The sequence below is a fragment of the Nuphar pumila genome, chromosome 3 (genome assembly GCF_984573655.1).
Source record: "Nuphar pumila chromosome 3, dmNupPumi1.hap1.1, whole genome shotgun sequence".
NCBI classification, from domain to species: domain Eukaryota; kingdom Viridiplantae; phylum Streptophyta; class Magnoliopsida; order Nymphaeales; family Nymphaeaceae; genus Nuphar; species Nuphar pumila.
In genome coordinates this window covers 52,674,794-52,689,245 of record NC_143251.1, presented here as the reverse complement: position 1 = coordinate 52,689,245, position 14,452 = coordinate 52,674,794, and the positions used below count along the sequence as shown (strand labels likewise).

General features: G+C 36.4%; 1 protein-coding gene across 1 annotated transcript in view; it reads right to left on the bottom strand.

Moving 5' to 3' along the window:
* LOC149842893 (kelch repeat-containing protein At3g27220-like) overlaps window positions 1-14,452 on the bottom strand; it is a 55,684-nt gene that overhangs the window by 4,293 nt on the left and 36,939 nt on the right. The window contains exons 5-6 of the mRNA XM_090001627.1: window positions 13,024-13,129; window positions 12,102-12,308 (exon numbers count right to left, since the gene is read on the bottom strand). Coding sequence (XP_089857753.1) covers window positions 12,102-12,308; window positions 13,024-13,129 — 313 coding nt within the window. The remainder of the gene's footprint in view (window positions 1-12,101; window positions 12,309-13,023; window positions 13,130-14,452) is intronic.

The window sequence follows — 14,452 nt, the reverse complement described above, 5'->3', positions numbered from 1 at the left end:
AAATCTATTGGGTATTTTGGAAATCCGATTTGATTTTCTTTGAGAGGTCTCTTCGATTGACTCACTTTGAGAGAACTTTTCAAGGGCACAAGGAGGATTTCTTTCATTCCTTCTAGAGTAGACTTGTATTTGTCTTGAAACATTTTCTTCTAAGTTTTGATCATCATTTGGATGTTCAATATGATCTTCACCAAGGGGTTTGTAAAAGTATCTTTAACAAGATACTATAGTCGATGGAACGATATAAATGTATGAACATACACACACCAAGAACACTTGTGCACAAAAAACACAAAACACGAAATCACAAATGTGCAAATGCACTCATAAGTTTCATAAACAATAAAAAGATTGGGCAATAAACCCCAACACCCTTGAGAGAAATACAAGAGGGAGTGCCCATATTTATAGGGCATTAGGAGACCTTGGAAGGGGCTCCACATAGTCGTTGGAGCCCCTCCAACGGTCACAAATGTGACCGTTGGAGGGGTCCAATGACTAGTGTGTTGGGCCCCTCCCAAGGTAGGTACAATGCATTAAAAGAAAAGAAAATAAAAAAGAAAAATAAAAGGAAAAAGAAAATACAAAAAAAACATATTCATAAAAAAGAATATGTGTAAAATGCCTAAACTACCCCTAAGACTAAAATAGGAATATATATATAATAGGTAAATACATATACATATATATAATATATGTATATGTATTACCTTATATATATAAAATATATATATGAAATTACAAGTTTGATTTACATAATTTAACACCCCCCCTCAAACTTAGGGCAAGATGACCGATAGTTTGCCAAGAAGGAAGTTGAACCGCGGGGCGCACAAGGCTTTAGTAAAGAAATTTGTCAACTGGTATTCGGACGTGACATAAGGGAGATCAATGACTCCTCGGAGATATGCTTCACGAACATAGTGACAGTCCATTTCGATGTGTTTAGTCCGCTCATGAAAGGTGTGATTTTTCGCAATATAGATTGCACTCTTGTCGCAATACAGCTTGGTGGGTCCTTCAATTGTGATCCCTATGTCTTCCAACAGTTGATGGATCCAAACAATCTCCATGGTAGTAGTTGCCATAGCACGATATTCAGCTTCAGTTGAGGAGAGCGACACCTTTTGTTGCTTCTTGCATCTCCACGAAATTAGTGAATCTCCTAAGAATACACAAAAACCAGTGGTGGAGTGACGGTTATTTGGGTCACCTCCCCAATCAGAGTCAGTATAAGCAATCAATTTTAAATCGGATGAAGAGGACAGAAAAACTCCCTTATTTAGAGTACCCTTTATGTATCTTACGACTCGCAAGATGGCACTCATATGAACTGATGTAGGCGCATGCTGAAACTGACTTGCAGTATGGACTGCATGGGTGCATGGGATATATTTGGTCTGGTAATACTCAGATACATCAAAGATCCTACAAGCTGTCTGTAGGGTGTAGGATCTGAAAGAGGAACCCCATAATCAATTTTCATTTTTGCCCCTACTACTACAGGAGTTTCGCACAGCTTCTCATCTGTAATACCTGACCTATCAATGATCTCAAAAGCAAGCTTAGTTTGAGATAAGAAGTAACCTCTAGGAGAGTATGCTACTTCAATCCCCAAAAAGTAAGTTAGAAAACCCAAATCAGACATTTCAAATTTATCTTTCAAGATAGATTTTATACTTTTAACCCCGTTAGAATCACTCCCAGTGATAAGCATGTCATCAACATATAATAATAAAATCACAATCCCTGCATTGGATTTTCTAACAAATAGAGCAGTGTCTGTAAAGCAAGAAACAAATCCATTTTCGATCATTACAGAGTTAAACCTATCATACCAGGCCTTGGGGGCTTGTTTTAGGCCATAAAGTGCTTTTTGAAGACGAAGCACTTTTCCCTTGGGAGTCTCCATCCCAGGTGGAGCATCCATATAAACTTCTTCGTTTAAATCACTATTTAAAAAAGCATTTTTAACATCCATTTGATAGATGTTCCATTTGTTGATAGAAGCAACGGTTATAAGACATCGGACAGTGACCATACGAGTTACAGGAGCAAAAGTTTCTTCATAGTCAATATCATACTCTTGACTATATCCTTTTGCAACCAAACGAGCTTTATATCTTTCAAAGGATCCGTCACTTTTAGTTTTTACCTTGAAGACCCATCTGCACCCTATTGTTTTCTTACCTTTAGGAAGATTTTGAAACTCCCAAGTTTTAGCTTTTCTCAGAGCTTCAAGTTCATTGTTCATTGCACTAATTCATTGCACTAATCCATTCAGGGTACTTTTGTGCTTCTTCAAAATTTCTAGGTTCTATATAAGAATGAATGGCACTAAGACATGCTCTATATTTAGGTGAAAAAAAGTCATAGGAAATAAACCTAGAAGGAGCCTTTCTACTTCTTTCGGTTCTACGAGGAATTACTTCGTTCTGAAAAGCACTTGGACCAGTATCATCATATCTTTCAAGAGCACTTCTAAAGTTGTTTCGATCTCAATGAGTATAGGTGATAGGGTCTCTAGGTAACCCTTCATCAGTATGTTGATGTGATGAAGGGAGCAAAGGGACGTTTTCCTCAATTTCAAATTCATTTAAGTTACCTTGATCTGACTCATCATCACTAGAGTCATCATCTTTATTCAGTAAATCAAATAGAAAAGAATAGTCCACATTCTCATTATGAGATTCACCACGTTCGAATCCACTAAGATTTTCCAAAAAACTCACATTTCTGGAAACATATAGTTTATCACTTTTGACATCATAACAACGAAAACCCTTTTGGGTTTCAGAATAGCCAAGAAAGGCACAAGGAATGGCCTTAGGAGAAAGTTTGTCATTCTTATCAGTAAGAACAAAACATTTACATCCAAAGACCCTCAACCTGCTATAATCAGGTTCCTTCTCATATAATTTTACAAAGGGAGAAATTTTGCCTAAATTTTTCGATGGAAGTTTGTTTATCAGATAGACAGAGGTAAGGGCTGCCTTAGCCCAGACATTCTTTGGAATGTTTTGTGAAATGAGTAAAGTCCTAGTTGTTTCAATGATGTGCCTATGCTTTCGTTCGGCTAACCCATTTTGTTGGGGGGTTTTCGGACAAGATTTTTGGTGAAGAATACCAAAATTTTTAAGATAACTTTTGAATTCAATTGAGAGGTATTCTCCTCCGGAGTCGGACCTAAGGATTTTTAGGGATCCATTGAATTGATTTAGAATCATCATATGAAAGCTTTTAAAAGTTGAGAAAATTTCATGTTTATGTTTAAGGAAATAAATCCAACAAAACCTAGTATAGTCATCCACAAAAATCACATAGTATGAAAATCCTCCTTTTGACATTACAGGAGCCAGACCCCATACATCAGAATGAACAATTTCAAAAGGTTTTGTCATAAACATGGATCTTTGAGAAAAAGGCAAACACTTCATTTTCCCAAGAATACATTCATTACATATAAAATCACTTTTACAAAGATGTTTAATAAAAGGCAAATAGGAGATTTTAACAATATTGGGATGACCCAATCTCTTATGTCATACATGAATATCTTTGTTTTGAACAACATTACAAAATTGACTCTTGGGAACTTGAAGAAAATCAACGTAGTAGAGGTCTCCTCTTCTAGAGCCTTCCCTAATCAATCTCCCGGACTGGCGATCCTGTATCCAACATTTATTAGAAGAGAATTTTATATCGCAACCATGGTCCGAGAGTTGGGAGACGGAAAGAAGATTTAAATTAAGTTTTGGGATAAGACGAATTTTTGGAACAAAAAAATCTTGTCTTTCAAAATTGCCTATTCCTTTAATCTCAAGAGGTGTTCCATCCGCGGTTGAGACAAAGGATAGAAGAGTATTTTTAGAAAAATTTGAAAGGGAGCAAGTACTTGGGGTCATGTGAAAGGATGCCCCAGAATTTAAAAGCCAAGATGTCTTACCGAGGGAAGAAGATGACATAGTGGCTCCGGAAATGCCTCCCTTGAGAAGAGGTTGCAAAGCATCTACGACTTGTTGAAGAGAAAGAGGCTCACTTGATGAAGGTCGTTCTTCCGCTTGGGATGCCATAGTCGTTGCAATAAATTTCTTCCATTTAGGACATATAGGTTTGATATGTCCCGGTTCTTTACAAAAGTGGCAAGTCAACTTGCTATAGTCCCTCTTGCCATATCGATCATTTCCTCCTTGGTTCTTGAAATGAGGAGATCTATAGGTCTTCACGTTATTCCCCGGTCTTGACACGGCATTAACCAATTCACCATCTTCTTGAGCGGAAGAGGTAACAAGAATTCTAGGATTATTCTTGCTAATCCCCATACGGGTTTCTTCACCACTTAGCTTGGTGATAACATCTTCAAAGGAGGGAGATGTAAAGGCGGAGAGAAGAGAGGACCGAACTTGTTCAAATTCGGGTCTAAGACCGTTTAGAAAATTGAAGAATCGGTCTTCCTCAAGTTGTTTGTGCCTTAACTCGATAGCTTCTCCACTCCATTTTGGTTAAAGGATGGCAAGCACGTCCCAAATAGAGGATAATTCGGCAAAGTACTCCTGAATGGTCATATCATTTTGTTGGAGGGTTAAAGCCCTCTTTTGGAGAAAGTACTTATGAGATAAGTCTCTTGAAGTGTACATTTTCTCAAGATACAACCAAGCTTCGGAAGCTTTTTTAAATTTGATGATATTGGCGTTAATCTTGGTCTCAACGGATGAAAAAATCCAAGATAAGATCTTGAAGTTCTTCATTTCCCAATCATCATGCTTTTTTGAATATTCTTTAAGAGCCTTTAGTCTCTCATCCCCTTCAAGGATCTTAATATCCCCTCCTTCAATGATGGTGATTTTGGGTTCCGGTTCCGGTATTGAACCATGAATGTAACCCCAAAGCCCCTTTCCTTTAATATGGGCTTCCATATTACCGGCCCAAATATGATAGTTTGAGCCATTAAACTTAAACCCAAGAGAGAAATGGGAGTCTTTTTCGCCCATTAGGGAGGAAAGAAGACAAGAAATAATGTGTACCTTAAGTATTTTTCGCGTCTTTCTTGATAAAAGAGGCTTCTAAAATATTGCCCGAAGAAGATGATCCACTTCAATCTCAAAAAGCTTGAAGGCACGCTTTTCAAGATACTCAAACGGAGGAAAATCGCAATTACTTCTTCTTCAACGAGGCTCTGATACCATGTAAAAGTATCTTTAACAAGATACTATAGTCGATGGAACGATATAAATGTATGAACATACACACACCAAGAACACTTGGAACACTTGTGCACAAAAAACACAAAACATGAAATCACAAATGTGCAAATGCACTCATAAGTTTCATAAACAATAAAAAGGTTGGGCAATAAACCCCAACACCCTCGAGAGAAATACAAGAGGGAGTGCCCATATTTATAGGGCATTAGGAGACCTTGGAAGGGGCTTCACATAGCCGTTAGAGCCCCTCCAACTAGTGTGTTGGGCCCCTCCCAAGGTAGGTACAATGCATTTAAAGAAAAGAAAATAAAAAAGAAAAATAAAAGGAAAAAGAAAATACGAAAAAAATATATTCATAAAAAAGAATATGTGTAAAATGCCTAAACTACCCCTAAGACTAAAATAGGAATATATATATATATATATAATAGGTAAATACATATACATATATATAATATATGTATATGTATTACCTTATATATATAAAATATATATATGAAATTACAAGTTTGATTTACATAATTTAACAGGGTTCACTAGGATCAATATGATCATCTATGATGTTTTCTTGAGGCAATAAGTCAAATAAAAAAGAATAATCAATATTTTCATTTGGTTGGTGCGAAAAACCATTTTCTTCTTCTAGGAATGTGACATCTTTTGAGATATAAAGTTTGTTTTTGAGTATGTCAAAACATCTATAACCTTTTTGTTTTTCGCCATATCCCAAGAAAATACATTCAATAGCCCTAGGAGAAAGTTTATCATTTTTCTGAGTTAAAACAAAGCATTTACATCAAAAAATCCTTAGTCTTTTATAATCGGGAGACATATTGTAAAGTTTTTCAAATGGAGAAAGATTTTTCAAAGAGGATGAAGGGGTTCTATTGATAAGATACGTTGAGGTTAGAACCGCTTCGGCCCAAAAGGATTTTGGGATATTTTTTTAAATTAATAACGTTCTTGTAGTTTCTATTATGTGTCTTGCTTTCTTTCCGCAAGACCATTTTGTTGCAGAGTATTGGGACAAGAACGTTGATGACAAATTCCATTTTCTTTTAAATAGCTTTGAAAATCATTGGACATATACTCACCTCCCGAATCGGACCTAAGAATAGATAGATTTCCCAAAAATTGATTTTTAACCATTGCATGGAATTCTTTAAAGAAGGAGAAAACTTCGGATTTGTGACTTAGAAAGTAAATCCACGTGAATCGAGTGAAGTCATCAATAAAGACCACATAATACGAAAATCCTCCTTTAGACAAAATAAGGGAAGGTCCCCACACATCGGAATGAACAAGTTCAAATGGCCGAGTGGTAAAGTAACTTCTTTGAGGAAATGGAGTAGCTTTAGATTTCCCAAAAATGCAATCTTTACAAGTCATGTGATTGTCTTTACAAGTATTGTTCAAAAACGGAAAAAGAGACATTTTTACAAAATTTGGATGACCAAGTCTCTCATGTCAAATTCCAATACTTTTGTCTTTTACAAGATTGCAAGATGACTTAGATGGAAGAGTCAAAAAGTCCATAAAATAGAGATCACCCCTTCTATGGCCTTGCCCAATCAGCTTCTCTGCACGGTGCAATCTTTAGGCGAGAAAGAGACTTGACATCCATGATCGGTGATTTGAAAAACGGAGAAAAGATTTAAATTAATTTTTGGAACGATTCTTACTTTAGGAACGAAAAATTTTTGAGAATTTTTAAAATCAAGCGTTCCAATACTTTCAATTTTCAATGATGTTCCATCGGCGGTTGAAACATAAGAGGATATGGGTTCGGAAAAAACATTTGAAAGAGAGTTTTTATGAGATGTCATATGAAAAGAAGCACCGGAGTCTAGTATCCACATACCTGGAGGTGATGAAGAATAGGCTATGGCGGCTCCGGATGTTGAGGAAGAAGTCATGAGAAGATGTTGGAGAACTTCGGAGATATGATTAAGAGTCTCTTTGATATCTCCCTCTTTGGTACTTTCTTCTTCCTTCTTTGGAGAATTTTCTCCAACCGCGGCTACTTTTCCTTTAAGTTTGGGACAAACCGGTCTAATGTGTCCCGGTTCATTACAATAATGACAAATTATTCCCTTTCTAGGCCCATTACTATTTTTGTTAAAGTGAGGAGGTCTATAGGCTTTAACATTTGATCCAGGCCTAGTAACGGCCAAAACTTCATCACTCTTAACACTTAAGCCAAGTCGAGTTTCCTCTTGGCATATTTCGGCAAGGGCGTCTTCAATAGGTAGGGCTTTGCTTCTATGGAGAAGAGATGCCCTAACTTGTTCAAATTTCGGGCGAAGACCATGAAGAAATTGAAAGAAGTACGCCTTTTCAATTTGTTCCCTTCTCAATTCAATATCTTCCGGAGCCACCCATTTAGGCTCAAGAAGAGCAAGTTCATCCCAAAGAGGGGTTAGAGAGCTAAAATAGTCTCGGACACTCATATCCATTTGTTTGGTGGAACGGATTTTTTCTTGACAAAAAATTTGTCGAGCAAGATCCTTTTGGGTATACATACCCTTAAGGAAAAACCATGCTTCATTGGCCCTTCTAAATTTGGCAATATTAGCACAATTTTTAAGGTCAACATTGTTCATAAACCATGCCAAAATTTTGGCATGGTTACTTTCCCAATCCTCAACTTTGGATTGATGGTCATTGATAGCTTTGATGCGCTCATCGCCATCTAAAGCTTTTTCAACCTCATTTTCGATATTAGTGAGAACAAGAGAGGGTTCGGGAGTAGTTCCCATAACAAAACCCCAAAGTTTCTTACCTCTTAGATGATTTTCCATCGTGGAGGCCCACATGAGATAGTTGGACCCATTTAGCTTAAAAGAAAGCTCCACTTTAGAATCACATTCCATCGGCACCAAATCCTTCCTTCTTAAAATTTGAGAGGCACACGCTCCAAGATAATAAAGAGAAGCCCAATCACCAACCGAGCTCTGATACCATGTAATGAAAAGAGGCAGAAGCACCAATGGAGTAAAAAGCACTCTTTAAGAGTGACCTCAAGAGCCAAGAACACAAACACTAAAAGTGCACACACAAAACTCTCAAAAGTAGAAAATGACCTAAAGTCATAAGTTGGATTTATTGAAGAATGGAAGAGAAGGGTAAAAAACCCAATGCTTACAAGAGGAGAATACCTCCTCTATTTATAGAGGAGGGAGACTAAAGGAAGGGACCACAAGGGGCTCCCATGTAGTCGTTGGGAGCCCCAACGGTCATAAATCTGACCGTTGGGGCCCCAACGACTACAAGTGTGGGGCCCTTGTGGTCTTACAAAAAGGAGAAAATAAAAAAGGAAAAAAGGAAAAAGAAAAAAGAGAAAAAGAAAAAAGTAAAAAAGAAAAAGTTACATTGTGGTTTTACAAGAATACCCCTATCGGGTATTTCAATAAAAGGGAAATTGTATATATATACATATATGTATATATATACGAATGTATATATATAAGTATATGTATATATATATACATATTTTAACAACTTCCCCAAAACGCGACGCTTCCGAAACGCACAGGGGGAAGCACGCTTCCTCGTTAATGGGAAGCACACTTCCCTTTAATCGAAAATTGGCTTCCCTTTAATGGGAAGCTTCCCATTAAAGGAGTGAATTACCTTTATTTTAAGGTTGGTGGACAGTTTTACCCTTTTCTTAAATTGTTTTTACCAAAAAAATAAAAAATAAAAAAGCAATTTTTTTAATGAGGGAAAAATGGTCATTTTTTGAAAATTTCGTAAAAAAACTCCAAATCTCTCTCTCTCTCTCTCTCTCTCTCTCTCTCTCTCTCTCTCTCTCTCTCTCTCTCTCTCTCTCTCTCTCTCTCTCTCTCTCTCGATGATCGCCAGTGCTCCACCGACCTCCAACCTCTGGCGATGAGTGTCTTCCAAGTACATACATCCTCTCTCTCTCACGCGCGCGCTCTATCTCTTCCTGTCTCTCTCTCTAACTCTCCCTATTCCTCTCTCTCGCTCACTCTGCTCTCACTATCACTCTCTTAGTCTCTCACTATCACTTTATCTGTCTCCGTCTCTTTTCTCTCGCTCTTTCTATCTCTCAAACTCTCACTCGCTCTCGCTCTCGCTCTCTCTGTCTCCATCTCTCTTCTCTTGCTCACTCTCGCTCTCTCTCACTCACTCTTGCTCTTCTATCTCTCACTCACTCTCGCTCAATCCATCTCTCTATCTCTCAAACTCTGTCTCCGTCTCTCACTCTCACTTCACATTCTGTCAGCTTTGGTTCGATTGAGATAGGGCTTTCATAGAGCTTGAATTTAGGAGTACAACAAATCAAGGATCATTGAGATCTGAGTTGTATTGGATTTTTTATGAATTTTTCAATATTTTCTGGGGTTTAAATAGTTTCTTGTTCAGATTTGAGATTTTTTATGGTTTTGATCAGATTGGTTCTTTTTAAAGGTAATGAACACATGCATTTGGGTATCCCACTATCTCATTCTCTCCATCTCTCCATCTCTCCATCTCTCTTCTCTTGTTCTCTCTGTCTCTCAAACTCTCACTCTCACTCTCACTCTCACTCTCACTCTCACTCTGGTTTTCGTTATTCGTTACACCATTGGGGTTTTGAAATGAGTTCGTGATTTGGGTATTTGTTTCTCTGTTTTTTTGTGTGTTTCATGCAGAACAGAGGATGATGATTTAGTATGACTTTCAATAAGCTGGTCACATTCTATGTACTGTTTTTTTATTTTCTTTGTTTGTAAAGTCATGATTCACTAGGCCGTTTGTTGGTTAAAAAATAGAAAAGACACTAAAAATAAAAGAAGAAAATTATGAGTGGGGTAGATCATCATCCTCTGTTCTGAATGTGATCGCATTGCTTCTGTGTTCAATTGGTAGTTTTTGTTATTAGTTTCACCATTGGGTTTTGAAATGAGTTCATGATTTGGGTATTTGTTTCTTCTCTATTTTTTTGTATTTCATGCAGAACAGAGGACGATGATCTAGTATGCCATTTGTTGGTTTCGTCTTAAATTTGTGGGGTTGTAGTTTTATGTTTATTTGGTTATTTAGGTGATGGTTTCTTCATGTCTTACATGAACAAAATGATGATTTTATCATCTGGGCGTTGTTTTTTTAATGTTTATTTTGGTGGATCCACGATTTCTTCCTTGATTCCATGTTTAAAAAATCTGAATTTATTTGTTATCTTGGCTAAGTGTATTTTATAAAAAGTTGCTTAGCATTTGGATTATTGCACATAAACCCATGCTTTTACATTTTATATTTCGATTGAATATTGTTGAGCTTTAATAGAGGTTCTGTAAATCATGATTACAGTCTAAGACTCTAAGTGTTATAACTCTGGTGTCTTGACTATTTATGACATGTTAAAATCATGGTTTGTAACTTTGTAGAATGCAGGCATGCATGTTAAAATATTGGCTTGTTTACATACATTTATTTCGGCATGATTCTATGCACGAACTGTTATATAGAGTCTCTAGACTAATGCATGTACTTTTGTGATGCAAGTATATTTGCTTGTCCTTCACTTCAAAATTATGCTTTTACTTTTTAGTATTTAAATGTGTAATTTGTTTTGTGCACTGACAAATTTAACCATATCTCCATGTAATCTTTTAGTTTATTGATTTCTCATTTTCTATCTTGCAGAGATCACAACATCAAATAACAAGTCATTTGATCTTTTCTTGAAAAAGGTATGCTTCTTAATCAATTTTATTAGTTTTCTTAATGCATTATTTATTAAATGCTTGCATACATTTGTTAAATGGTTGCAACAGGAATATGAATTATGATTTTTTCTTAATGTATTATTTATTAAATGCTTGCAAGTTACACCAGGAATATAAATTATGGATCTTTTTGATGTATTATTTATTAAATGCTTGCAACATGATGCATTTGTTAAATGGTTGCAACATGAATATGAATTCTGAATTTTACTTGATATATTATTTATTAAATGCTTGCAACATGATGCATTTGTTAAATGGTTGCACTTTGCATATATGATTCAGTTTTTAGATACTCATGTTTTATTTTGTCAATGATAACATAAATCTTATGTTTTGGTAAATTGGAGAAAATGTAATTACATTTTCGTTTCCTTTTTTATTCTTATTCGCTTTCCACTCAAATCCTAGGTAGCTTCCTTATTCATCCCGCTTTTGAATCCGATTCACTTCCGGTTCCCTTCCCTTCTCGCTTCTGAGATGATTCCCGGTTTGCTTCTAAGTCGTCCTGCACTTCTCGCTTCCTAAAATTTTAGAAGTTCCTCGCTTCCTGCTTCAGCTTCCTCGACTGACAACTCTGGGGTAGACTTCATTGAGACAAGATCCCAATATCACTACAAGGTCCACTACACTGAATCTGCTGACTGCACAGAGAATATATACAAGTGCATGTTGATCCATCAACTATTGAAGTCAATATAAACCTGATGGCTTTTAAGTACTAACAATTATGAAAAATAATGTCATTTGAGGCCTTTGTGATGGCATATATTGGCACCTGTCTTTTCCCAAAATTGTATTCTTTCATAATTAAAGATTTTAGTGGAAAAGCGGTCTTTAAACAATTTTCTTCCTTTTTGCCTTTAGCTAAGGGTATTCAACCACTTGGCAGCCATGTAATTTACTGTTTAACCCTCAGTACATGTACACATGACATCAGAGCTAGTTGAGAAACCTACATGTCCAAGTGTTCTGTAGCTGAATTCTTCCAACAAACCGCAGAAGTTCCAAAGTTTGTTTCACATTATAACATAACTGTCCAAATTAACAGCCTAGGCTAGAAACAAAATTTGAATGCCTCAACTATCTTAAGATATGCTAATTATGATAGAAATATGAAATATTCATCATTAGAGACTTCATTAATAAGCAAAAATTATACCAATGTATCCAAACGAAATCGGAAGATTTCCCCAACAAGTATCATCTTCTTTGTCACAGGATGCTTCTCTGTTGTGCCTCCCACAATTATAATGGAATTATTCAAGATTACCCATGCAAATTCTATGTGAGAATCAGGCTTTGGCATGGGAGGCCATTCATTCCATTTTTTACCATCCTCTGTCACGTAAACATTGCCATATACTACCTGAAAAACAGAGATCATAAATTGCATTACAAGAAAAAACAAAATGTAAACAAGTCAATCTAGCACCTTAAATTCTTTAATGAAGAAAAAAACATGCACAAGGAATCCAAGTAAAACAATAGCCCCCTATAATAAACAGATACTCCCAGCTGCACTTTAGGGATTGAAATACATCACATGCAATATTGCATTTGTAAAATGTTCAGTAGTAAATCATCATATTAAGTGCCTATCAGAGTAAATCAATCTTCAGCATAAGCACATGTGCATCAGTGATATGCACCGTAAAGGTATGGGGTGCCAAATAATTCCAAATTGAGAACCAAATTTTACCAGATCCATTACTACCAAACATTTTCCTGTCAGGACTTCCACAAACTAATAAATGAAATCATTTGCCTTATATCCACTTGTTGCAACCCCTGATAACACACTTTCATTCTTACATGCTTTTTTTCCTTAAATCATGTCAAGACAGTGGTTTTGTTACTTTTGTATCCTTTTCAAGGTCAATGATCCTCCCAGAATTGCTTTTGACTTCAGTTTTGGCACTAGCAAAAAAGTTCAGAGTGCCAATGCATGTATGACATATTTTAAGAATATATATTTTTATTTTCAGTCTTATCTTGGTTAAAGAAAAGGCAGCCATGAACCTCAACATCCATTGATCCAGAAGTAAGATTATTGTTGAAAGGCCAAGAGAAGAAATAGATACCTCTTCCCTACGAGAGCATTTGAAAATGGGTGATCCTGGTTTGGCCTGAAAATCTCCCTCTTGACCACCAATTACAATGAGACGATCATCAACAACAATGCATGCCCTAACATTAAAAATAAAAAGTCAGAATCAGTATCTCAGTAAAATAAAAAGTCCAGTGGTATAACAATGTCTGAGTACTATTATAGTAGTTCTAGCATAGCATTCTTAAAGTTGTACAAATAAATTATATTTTATGTAAAAAAACTTCCATGTACTCAGTGTGAAGATGTCTATCTACCTTATTTATTCTAATTTAATCACATAGCTCAGTTAGCTAGCCAAACTGAGATGCCCTACCTACTTGTAGGATTGGCAAATTTAGTTGAAGACAAATCATTTTCACAATTCCAGTACCTACTATTCTTGCACTGTAAATTTCTAGTCTGTGAACCTTTGTCAATATGTTCTATGGCATCAGAGTAACCGTCAACAGATTGCAAAAAATGAGCCTTATAACGAGTTACAGCCACAACCTGCAACCAAGGTCCATCCCCAGAATTCAAATCCTAGATTAAATGAAAGCACAGTACCCTAGTGGACAAAATGAAGCAGAGCAATACGATACTAATTGTCTTAACCAGCTACTGGCAAAATGGGACTGAGCAAATGGACTAATTCAGCAGTCTTAAACTAGATACAGGCAATCAGAAACTCTCATCTTGTTGTGCACAGAATGAGGGTGGAAACTAATCATGATTCCACTAAAAAACAGAAGGCCAGTGATGCCCAAGTAGTAACATAATGCTAAGAACGGAAATGATAACCAGTGAAAGAACATATTTGGGAAGCCACCATGATGTGGGGCACCCAAGAAGACCAAAGCTACTTGAAGGTGACACTCTTCCTAAAAGAGAGTCTCTTTTTTTTTCTATAACTGACAACCCAGCCTACAGGGTACCAAGGTGCCACAATTCTAGGTTATTGAGATTTTAAGTGAATAGAGCAATGCACTCCCATACTACTGTTATACTCTGGCAAGGGGATGGAGTAGTTCAATAGCAAGTGAAAAAGATCCATTGGGTCTAGTAAATCTGCTCCACTTTATAGGGTCCCTAAACAAACACATCATTAAGGTGTTAAGAATGATTTAATAGGTAATACCCTCTAAGCGTATTTTTGTCATTTCACAGCATTGTAATAGGAAGTGCCCATTAGGGGCACTTTAGTCTTTCTTTCTTTCTTTCATTTTTTTCTCTTTTTTGTTTTGAGCTAAGGGCATTATTGTCCTTAGCTCTTAGAGCCATTGGAACCTCCCCAACGGCTATATTTATAGCCATTGGGGGTGGTCCCAAGGGCTCTAAGTGCTCTCCTTTTGTCTATATAAAGGGGGTAATTCTCCGTCTTGTATCTAATGCTTCTCTTAAGCATTCATGCTCAATAAGAT